Here is an 11,875-nt window from a genome sequence, read left to right as displayed (position 1 = left end):
CTATCACTCGAATTCCGGACAAAGTCGGCCAGAAGCGCCGTAGTTGGATCCACCATCAATGAGGCACTGTGTCAGCTTCAAAGGCTCCTCTTCTTCATCCTCAAGGCCATTCCGAGCCCAACCCTAAGGCCATGACCGATCTTAAGGCCCAGGGCGGCTGCTTTGTTCCAGAAGTTGAGCACTCAAGTGAGTTTGATTTGCATGTGTGTTCGATTTGAATGGTGAAGCTTTGAACTTAGTTAGAAGTTAGGTTATTTGATCAATTCTGGAGTTTTTGTTCGTTGATTTTGGAAGTTTAATTTGAATTTTTTGTGAGGGCCCAGGTCGAGATTTTAGAATGTGTTAGGTTCCTATGTCAATTTCAGAGAGTCCACTATGGTTTTTTGTGATACATGAATGGGCCTTAAATTGTTATTTGTCTTGTATCAATTGAAATTTTTGATTGGAGATGACTCTGCTCATGAACGACATCTAGGTAGGAGACGAGGAGGAGGAGGTACATGTAGATTGGGGAGGAGATGTCGGATTGAGTTTGAAGTTGCAGAACTTGACGACGAAGATTTTGTGGAGCTGGAAGAAGGAAGAAGAAGAGATAAAAAGGGAAAAAAATTATAAAAAACAGAAGTGAGGGCATAATAGACATTTGGAGTCAAAAAATTGTCACGTCATGAGCTACTTAACGGAGGTTTTGGACGAAGAGTAACGGAAATGACCAATTTGTCTGAAATTTTGAAGTACAAGGACTAAACGTGTGAAATTATAAAGTCAGCGACTGAAGTGTTTTTTAGTTAAAAACTCAAAAACTAAACAATATTTAATCCTTTACTTAAATATATGCTAATAAGCTTGTATAACTAATAAGCTTGTATAACTTATTATTAACAACTGCTAATAGCCCATAACTAAGTGATAACAGGCACCCCAGATACAATCACAAAGAGAAAGAGATTATCAACGCAAGAACCTGGTGGCGGCAAGTCAACAACAACAAGGCTGGACTAAACTATACACCTTATTTCCTCCTCCTCTTCCTCAGGTATGAATTACTTAAGTTCTCATGGAAAATCTTTTGCTTCCAAATTAGAGCTTTTGTATGCATATGAGTACAGAGTAGTGTACCAATAACTCAATTGTTTTCCCCCTAATTATTAGTGAATCTATATTGGTTGCAGGATTTTGGTAGCAAGGGGAAGTTCGGATCAGATGACCCTGACGATCCTTACTACCCCTTACCAGCACATTTCATCAACATGGATGACTTCAGTTGATCACTCTAGCATTAATTTGGATTCTCTAATGCATTTTGCTTTGAAAATAAGGATGTAGATGGACATGAAGTCATTACTATATTCAGTATGTGTATTTATGTGCTTTACCTCTTGCATGAAGTGAGTACAAAAAAGTTAAATATCTTTCTTTAAAATTTCTAATTCTATAACGTCTTTCACTTTCAAGTTTAAACTTGTTTTTCTTATCAAAATGTCATTTATGGATTGTTGAAAAGCATACATACATACATATATATATATATATATATATATATATATAAAAAGAAGTTAGAGCTAGCGCTTTCTAAAAGAGTAGGCTTATCAAAATTTTGTCGGGAAAAAAGAAGAAGACACTGCTGGGAAGAAGAGACCGGAGAAAACGTACCACCAATCACGAAGCAAGAGATGAGATCGATAACCATTATGTGGTCCCTCATCTTTGAGCAAATACTATTGACTGTATTTTCAGAAGCTAGAACAAATTTTGCAATTCAAGTGATGAGCAACATGGTTACAACTCCTTAATTGAAATGAAAAAGTTATAAAATCAAATAGAAGCAAATGACCCATAAATGTAGTTAAGTCCTCAGAATCCATGAAAATGTGTTGAGTAAAATATTTGCATACAGTGAGCGTAAATGTCACTCAACATAATTTCACTCGTATTCATTTAGTGAATAGAGTTTTAATTATTTCGAGTTCGACCCATTCAAGACAGAATATGTCTCTTAATTACAATCCCTTGTTACAGGAAAACATCCTTTGATTTTATTTATGAAGAAACCAATTATGGATGTGTGTTTGTTTGTTTTTGCGGCTGCACCTGGATATTTGAATAGGTTGCCTACGTACCCTTGGAGAGGGATCAAGCCACTCGTAGTTCAAGAGTTCCAATGAGTAGATGACTCATTGTAGGGCTTTGATTTTGGAATTAGAGTACTGTTTGGGACGAATTTGGTTTAAGTAGACCAGAGATTCGATTTTGTGTTTAGGACACAATTGCATCTAGATAAATTTGGTTCTAGATTGCCTACATACCCTTTGTAGGATCAAACCACATGTAGTTACGGCATTTGAGATTTAAATGGGTAGATGACCCATTTATTTTGAATTTGTGTTTGGGAGAGGGTTTAAAGCCCTTGAATTTGGTTTGGACTTTATTTGTGTGATTTGGAATGGATTTGATTTTTTCTAGTGTTGGGAGAATTTGACTGGAGTCAGTGATTCATTTGGGACTAGCCCAATTTGACTGGTGGAGTCAGAGATTTTGTATGGAGTTGTGGTTGCATCTAGTCAGTCGCTAGACTGCCTACATACCCTGTGGAGGGATCAAACACTACACCAATTTCGGAATCAGACAACACATATCAGATGACAGCAAACATTTTAACTGTCGTCTGATTTAATCAGACGACAGCAAGAAATATTATGTCGTCTAAGTTTTTGAATTAGACAACAGTTTTTTCTTGGCTCTTGTGCAGTAGCATTTCAGACAATGGCTGATTTTTTTGATGTTGTCTGAATTAATTCATTCAGACAACAGTTATTATGTGATGTTGTCCAAGGTTCATTTATACAATGGTTGATTTTTGCTGTTGTCTGATTATTTTCAGTCACACAACAGTTATTACTTCTCTGTTTTGCAATTACCATTAATACAATGGTTGAAAAAGATGTCGTCTGATTGTTTTGATTCACACAACAGTTTTTTAGTTGTCTATTGTGCCACTCTGTTTCAGACAATGTAATGAAATTGATGTTGTCTGAGTTTCAGGGTTCAAATGGTTTGCGCGCCCTAGTTATACTTAACACTTGGCCAGAATTTTCATTTTCATTTTTTCCTCCATTAGTTCGACAAAATTTTACTTTGATGTCGACTAACCCTAGAAATACAACACACACTCTCTCTCTTCCTCGGCCGCACACCCAATTTTTTGTTATCTCTCCCTTCCATTTCTCCCTGCCATAGCTGGAGACCACCATTTCTGGCCATCAATTCACGACACCGCCACCACCAATCTAACCAACACCTCAATACGATCAAAACCCAAGCCCAGCACCGACTCCTGCCTGTGCACGCGACCCTCCAATCCACGATGCTGCTACTCCCTTACCTTAGTCGATTTCCGACCGCCATCTCGCAACACCTCCACCACCTCTTTGATTCAGTAAGCTTTGAACTCTCCTTTTTGTCAAAATCGAAGCTTCAGTTCTAAATATTATGAATTCTTATTTGCATTTTTTTCTGAATTTGGAGGTCCTGTGGGTCTTCAATGGAAAAGTTTGAGTTTATGGCTTTTTGTTTTTCACTCTTCAATCCATCAATTGATCGGCTTCTTACTTTGAATACTTTATGGGTTTTCAATTTTTAGTCTTCAATTCTTCAATTGCCTCGAACTCAAGTAGCAAAGTAGATGTCCTCAAAGCTCAAGCAGATTTCTGGGTTCGATACTTCGATTTCAATTTTTGATTTCAGATTCTTCAAGCTGGGTTCGATTTCGAATTTCTGGGTAACTTGCTTGGTTTGGCTTTCTTCAAGCTTGGTTCGAATTGCATGATTTGCATGCCACAGGACCATTATTTTACTACCTTTGTCTCATATCTTTTCTGCAATGCCAGAGCTCTAAAGCGGCGATAATTTATGCTTTTTCCAGTTTTCTTCATAGTTGTTATTTCTATCTCTCTGTGTGTGTAACTGTGTATCAGTAGTTGCTTTGAAATCATAGTTGCATTCAAAGCCCCAGAACATATTATTTGCTGTTTAAGTGTTTGACAGAATTGACAAATGGTTCATTGTATAAATTGGCAAACTACTAACTTCACTATAGTTTATAATTAAACTTTTGTGCAGTGTTTTAACTAATTTGGTTAGTTCTGCATATGGATGATGTGTTTAGTGATAGAGAGCGTCAAAATCGAGAAAGGGATAGGCCTGATAGGAAAGTGTCTTTGGAAGTAAAGAGCATCGCCTATCTAATTGTGAGCTTTGAACTCCAAGCTACCCTCTTCTGCCAAAGAAAATTCGTACATGTTTTTTTTTTCTTTTTCTTTTTACCACACACTTATCTCTACATTAGGGACTGTTTGATGTTTTACTAATATTTGTGATGATTATTTAGTGATAGAAGAACAATGTTCTCCATCAAATAAGTGAGGCAAAAGCATTGCTTGCTTCACTAGATGAGAACTCCGAGGCATTGGCTTTTATCATTGATGAGAATTCACTTGCTTACCCCTTAGAGGTATATGTCCAGGACCTCTTTTATCATCTGTTTGCTACACTATTAATACACATCTGCTATTGAATTATTCACTGGGAATGAAGGCTTTGCCTTATTTGAGTTATTCCAAAGAACACTTCTGATGCTTTGTCTCATATGAAAAGAAATATATATATATATATATATATATATATATTCATATGTGATATAAGCAATTTTATTTTGAAGGCTACTTTGTGCAGCATCACCTCTATCTCAAAAGTCCAAGTCAATTAGCAATGACGACAAAAGAGCGAAAAATAACTTGGTCTCCTGTGTGTCACAGGTAAGTGAGCTTCTAAAGTTGCAAAATGAGAAACTTAATTGGCATGTTCATTATCTTAGATTTTATTTCAGGTAAAAAATTTTGTCTGTGGAGTTAAAGATTGGTTCTTTTCTGAACATTTAGTTCTTGGTACTAATAAAGAGTGGTGATTTGTGTTGGGCACTATGCAGATTAGTACTGCTTTTAGATTATTGGGTGTTTTGAGTTTTCTGCTTTTAGTGTATTTTTGATTTCTTGAGTTGGAAGATTTTAGGGGTCTGAGTTGGATGATTGGTTTTGACTGAATAGTGACAAATGTATGGATTCTGCAAGTGGTCTAGCTATGTTGGTGTGTCTTGGTCTGAGATGTAATCGTAAAAATATGATCATGTAGTTTCATTGAAGGCTTATTTTATTTGATTGCCTTTTTTCTTATACTGAATTTTCCTTCTATTTAGTTCTATAGAGGCAGTCATGGGGTGGTCAATGCACACTCATAGATAGATTCACATGTATTGATTTTGATTTGACGATGAGTGCTTTGATTGTTTCTACTCTTCTTTAAGGTGAAAAGAAAATTTAGATATCCCCGCATATATTGATTTTGATTTGAAGATGAGTGCTTTGATTGTTTCTGCTCTTCTTTGAGGTGACAAAATAAAATTTAGATATGCCCCTTCAGTAGAATTGATTTCATGTACTAATGAAACAACTTAATGAGATGCCAAATTAGCTATTTACATATGCCAAATTAGCTATTGGCATACAATTGAATTTTGTCAACAAATCAGCAACTCAGGTGAAAGCAAACATATGTACTGAAAGATTTGAGCTAGTAGCATGTTTACTAGACAATTGAGGAGTATAAATGTGCCAGCTTTTTTATATATCAGCTTTTGTAAAAATTGAAAACTGATTAGTCAACCCTTAAGATTACTTTTATTTAGCTTAATTGACGTAGAGTTATGCAGTGATTTGCAGGAAATGAATTTCTATGCAGTAAATGTTTGGATATTGATTAATTTTGTTTATGAACATTCTTTTGTTTTGTTTGTTGTTCCAATTGAACTCTGTTTTTTTTATGAAGTTGAGATTTTGATGATGATATTTGATTTCACAGAGTTCTGGAACAGTGTGCACTCAGATTTTTGTGATCTTTCAAATTCAAGTATGGTTGTATAAAAGACTATCTGATTTATTGTGTCCGCTCTGTTTGCTTTCTGAAATTGAACATAACTTTATGTCTACTGGTTTTCGATGTAGTTATGGCACTTGATATGCTGTCCAGAAGAGCAAAGAGATTATTAGAAGAGCATGATGGTGAGAATTGTAAAGGTGAAGAAGAAGTGCAAGCAATGGACAATTGTCACAGACTTTGTCCGCTGATAGCTAAAACTGGAAATATTGGTCTTGCTATGCAAGCAATGCATCAGAGTAAATCAATGAAATCAAGAAATGGTAAGTAGATATTAAAAGTGAATGTATTTTAGTAGTAATGAATTGAAGCTGAATAACGTTGTTTGATATATGCATTCTCCTTGATTGCTGACAAAATGTTGGAAATACTTGCCTAAAATATACTTGCAGCTGGTATATGGATTCTCCTTTATCATTAGTCTTTAATTGTAACATCTTTGCTATCGTTTGCAGATCAACCACTTATGGGAAATTTTGTATCAAATTGCTCAAGGCTTTGAACTGAGATGGTGGAAATGAAAGGCAATGTGCAGTCATTGGGAGATCAAGCTTGGAACACCTAGCAAGTTGTATTATTATTTATCATCATGTAAACCTTATGAAATTAGAGAGCCTGTTAAGCTAATGAAATGGATTAATGCTTTATGAAATTGCCTTTGTTGGATCTATTGGAATTTATTATGAAAGTTGCTTTTAGTAAAATATTAGAGTCACTTTCATACCACTCTCAACTGAGTAAAAACAATTGTCCAAGGGAGCTAACACAACTAAATGGATAGCATAAACTGTTGTTGGAGCCATTACAGCACAATAAGACTCTACATCGAAACCATTGTCCAATAAAAACTCAAACAACAGTTTTTTTTCAGAAACATGCAGTATCAAATACAAACAGACAATGCTTTCTTCAATTTTCTGTTGTCTTGTTTAAATCCAGTCCATAGAAAACAACTAGTCAGATGATGTACAACCTTCATTCAGACAACAGTTTATTTACAAGCCAATGTTTTCTGATTGTTCTTCACAAGTTTCTCTCTTCTAGCAGCTGTTGTCTGAAATTGATTTGCACAAGAGTTAAGATACTCATCGCTGTTGTTCTTTCTAGTGTTCAGACAATAGTTATGTAAGTCGTAGCTGTTGTGCAAAATTTCCTCAGACGACAGTTATGTCCTATTGTCTGATTCACCTATCAGACAGCATTGAGATAGACAACAGCAATGTGCCTTATCAGACGACAGTGAAAAACTGTCGCCTGATTCATTTTTTGGTGTAGTGAAACCACTGTAGTTCATTAAAAATTGTAAATTTTCGGTTTTGTACCGAGTAACTAACAGACATTTTTGGTGCATCTATCAGTTGAACATTTTGGTGGACATCCCAGTTTTGATGAACTGCTTGGCATCATCGGCTCCGAAACTTGCGATGGGTATTTGATTTGGACACCATCGAGATGACAATTTGAATTGGGGCCCGAACTTAACTTGAACTGGGCCAGCTTCTCTTAATTGACGAGTCGGGTTTGCTTCCAAATTTGAAAATGCCAATTAGTCACAAAGTTTTGACTTGAGCTTTTTCAAATTATTTGATAACTGATGCCTAGTTGCCTTGTAACACCTTATCAGTTTAACTTGGCTCAAAAGGAGACACCTTCACTCTTTTTTATTTTTCGCCTCCCATTTTGGTGACTACAGTAGCTTGACTTGGTTAATGAAACCAACAGAGTATTGGTAATTAAATAGCCAATTTGGCCACCCATTTGATTGATTTGCTTTGCTGCACCATAACTTCAAGAGTCTTTGAGAGATTCCACCGCTTGAGCATTAAGCAATAGGCCACCAGTAATGCATGTGTTGCAGTTTTTGTTTTTGGGGTGCAAGTGGATGATGACGCTGCATGGCTTCTCAACAAGTGACTTGTTGCCATTAAATTGATTATGTTCATCCCCACCGTTTTGAACAAAGAGTAGAAAAGCCAAGAAAGTTCATGGTTGGTCTTCTTGCTTTCCCATTGCTGTTTATTTCTTTGTTGTTAACTTGTTATATAGTCTCGGTGTATAGAGAAAATCATGAAGCGAACACCATTCTGACTTGCTTTTTGCAAATGTTATGCGAGTCATTGCTTCACAGAGGTAGTCCCACAATTTTGAGGCTTTGAATAGACATGTTCAATCCTCCGTACAAGCTGGACAATTCATATCTTTCCTCAATTTTTGTGGCCGCTGCAGTCTAACTTTTGAGCCACTTTGTTATGACTCTGGTGACTCATTTGATGCAGGTGGGAGCAACAACTTGGCGTCGAAACGCGTCGAAACACTACAGGAAGATCCTTCTAGAGCAGCTTCCCCATTGTTGTGAACTCGGGAACTTTGCAGAACCATACTTGGTGTGAACTGGCAACCCCCAGGCGTTCACTAACATACTCATTTTTGCCACCCATATGCAGGATGCACCGAGATACAGGCATAAAAAACAAGTGTAGTGAACACAGGAACTTCGTAGAACCGTACTTGGTGTGAACTGGCAGCCACTAGGCTTTCACTTGACAAGCTTATTTTTGCCACCCATATGCAGGACGCACCGCGATATGGGCATAAAAAACAAGCAAGCATGGAGTGACACCGCGGCTGTGAATGAGGGCTTGATGTCGACTTTGTGTCTTGCCTGGAAACCGTTGGTGAGATTTGTGAGGATGAGAGCAACGAGAGACTCTTGGAGAGAGGATAGGCCATAGTCTTACATGATCACCTATGTTACCTTCTGCAATCATATAATACAAAACAAAGAGAATACTTGAGTGAAAATTATAATTGGCAACGTATAGAAGAAATTATACCCACTACGCTTTGCTCCTCCCTTGCTCACTGTTCTTTTCCTTTCTCTCCTTGCGTGTTTCTCTCTGCTAGCTATTCTATAGCTTTTCTGCTCTCTCTCTGTTTTTTTTTTTCTATCCCTTCGTTGCCTAGCTCTCTGCTTTTTTTCCTCCCCTCTTTTCTTTTTCCATCGGTGTGGTAGCTCCTTTTATAGGAGAGTAGTGGATGGGGTAGATTTGAGGATGACTCCAGTTTGAATTTGAAATGATTTGATATTCAAAATCAGTTTGACCAAGTTTGTAGGTGTTCGGTGCATTCCCACAAAGCTGCTGGGATTTGAATTGATGATAGTTAGCTTGGCTTTGATCTTATTATAATTGAAAAGTCCAACTAAACATCTTGGACGTTGATTTGCATGCATGCCTCCTTTTTCCAACAATCATCCACTTGTTTTGCTGCAACTGATGATTTTGAATTTGAATGGTACTGCAAATATCTAGTTAGCTATCTTCACTCCAATTTGAACGAAAAGGCCGTGCTACATTCATTTGTTGTCCTGTTGGAGATAAGGATGGAACTAATAACCATCATAGTAATTTGAGCCAGCTCTGTATTTTGACCTCCAAACTCCATCTTTTGGACAAACATGTGAGTTTGTTATGTTATTTCCTTCCGATAAGCGAGACGTCGTATTTTCTAAATAAAGGCCTTAATTGAATTTGTGATTTTTTTTTCATTTCAACAAAATGCAAGTTAAGCATCATATATACTCAACCTCAAGTTCTCCAAACCCCTCATCATAAGCTATTTGAATTCTTTCAGGCTGCCAGGAATTCAATGATGTAGGGTGAATAGTGATTAAACCAGTGGTCTAACCATAACCTCCAGCCACTAATATATTTACCGTACCATTGTGATTCCACATAACATCACTAATGATCCTCTAGAATTTTACCCACAATCTCCATCAATATTAACAAAAAACAAGAAATGAAAGAAGGTCAAGAGAATAAAATTATAAAAGTGCTGAAATTGTAGTCTTGAGATTAGAGCTCAAAAAGAAAAATTGTTCAAAAAACGAATATAGTATAAGCAAGGGGGTCATTTCGAAAACATAAAACACCAAAAAAGTACAAGTTAGAGGATCAACTGACCCTAAACCCTTCGATGCCACAGTAGATTGGTCTCTCTAGGAAGGTTCTCTTGGTTAGAAAATATTCACCTGGTCAATTATTGACTAAGAAAATAATGCTCAACCACCCTTGGATGTAAATCCAATGGCAGAGAGAATTATTATTAAGTTGAAGTATTTTGTTTTCCACCCTTTGATATAAATCTAAGGGTTATTGAGCATAAATTCTTTGGTCAGCAACTGACCAGGTGAACACCACTGCTCTTGGTTACATATATAAATTGTTGTATCCTATGACCTAATTTAGACTTGGTGAAGATAAGAAAATCTGTCACGATCCTCAGAAGACAAAATCTTTAGAGGACATCATCTTCACCATAGCAGGGCCATCATCCCACCAGGAATACTCATCAACCTTTGTTTTACCTTTTCGCATCTGTTCCTGCTATCATGGCATTAAAGTCAAGAAATTAAAACTTAAATAGCCATCTATTATATATGGAGTAGTTGTACAAAATATTTGTATGACTCATATTTCGATGGGAAAAAAATACAAACAGTACCCAACCTATAGCCGACTCCGAATTTCTGTACCCAAGTTTTCAAAACTATCACAATGGTACTCCAAATATCTCGCCCGACCCAACATATGTACCTGCCGTCCATGACGGTGTTAACCCGTGTGCCACGTGGAGTATTTGATGGGTATTTGCGTCATTTACTTACCTAGCCCTTTTTTTGGAAATAATCTGCAGCTTGGTCCAAGTCTTCAGAATATTCTCCTTCTTCTTCTTCTCCCTCAGGCTCTTCCTCCTCTTCTCCTCCTTGTTCCTCTTAATCTCCCCCTTCAGCTCCGCCATTCTCTCCTTGTACGCCTTCTTCACCGACTTGTTTTTCTCCCTCTCCTCAAACGTCGTCCCCTTCCGGCTCACCTGAACCTTCGATGACCTCTGCTTCCGCGGCTGCTTCCACTTCCGCCCGGAGACCTTCCCGGTGATCACTACGTCGTAGCTCGGCCGACCAAAGACTTGTTTGTCCGGCTTGTCCGAGGAGGACACCTCGGATCGCTTCGCCGGTCGTGGGTAGGCTGCGTCGATTTCCATGGCGGCATCTTCGTCGTCGGCGGCGGCTTCGGGGTTCCACTTGCGCTTGTAGGTTTTGCCACCGAAGCCTTCGTCTAGGCAGCTGAAGTCAATTGTGCAGGTCATACAGTGAAATTTGCTCTCTTCTTGAGTCCCTTTGCTCTCTTCCTCTCTGCCTCTCTTTCTCTATCTTCCCGATTTGTTCTCTCTCTCTCTCTCTCTCTTCCCGACTTGTTGCATATTGATCTAGTATTTGACCACTAAAATTTGTTCAGTTCTTCTTATGCCTAGTTGATTAATTAATCAAGATAAAATTTCCAATTGAATTATGAATGGATATGTGGGGATACCTCTTCTTTTCTTCTGGGGCTGTAAAGAGATTTTGATGATGACGGTGGTAGTGGCGGTGGCGGTGGTTATGACGGAGAGGTAGGCTTCTGGTTTCAGAAGGGATAGAGAAGATGAAGGAGAACTGGATTTCTTTTGGCAAAGAAAGAGAAAATGGATTAGAAAGCCAAAAATCATGGTTTTATTTTTCTAGCCGTAGGATCTTAGAGTGGGTGGAAATGAAGGGCTGATATTCCTTTATAAGTAAATACATAACTAATAAAAAAATTTCAGTTAAAGAAAAATACTAATAAAAATTTAAAACTAAGATTAAGGCATGGAATCACTAAAATATCCCTGAAATTATGCCACCTAGCATAACAATTAACACCGTTATAGACGGCGTGTATGGATCACTACAACAGAAAGTCTTTTTAGCGACCATATTTTTTGCGAGGAATTTATTTTCCTCGGTAAATGTCACTTTTTACGAGGAATATGTTGATTCCTCACTAAATGTCATTAGGTTTTCTGC

At 37.5% G+C, this 11,875-nt stretch overlaps 1 protein-coding gene across 1 annotated transcript; it reads right to left on the bottom strand.

Moving 5' to 3' along the window:
* Positions 1-10,653: 10,653 nt before the first annotated feature.
* LOC112184033 lies at positions 10,654-11,139 on the bottom strand. The gene has a single exon (XM_024322332.1). It carries the CDS (start codon positions 11,137-11,139, stop codon positions 10,654-10,656), a length of 486 nt encoding a protein of 161 aa, XP_024178100.1.
* Between the last annotated feature and the right edge of the window lie 736 nt (positions 11,140-11,875).

This window comes from Rosa chinensis, chromosome 2, assembly GCF_002994745.2.
Source record: "Rosa chinensis cultivar Old Blush chromosome 2, RchiOBHm-V2, whole genome shotgun sequence".
Taxonomy (NCBI): Eukaryota; Viridiplantae; Streptophyta; class Magnoliopsida; order Rosales; family Rosaceae; genus Rosa; species Rosa chinensis.
This window is presented reverse-complemented; position numbering and strand designations above follow the sequence as displayed.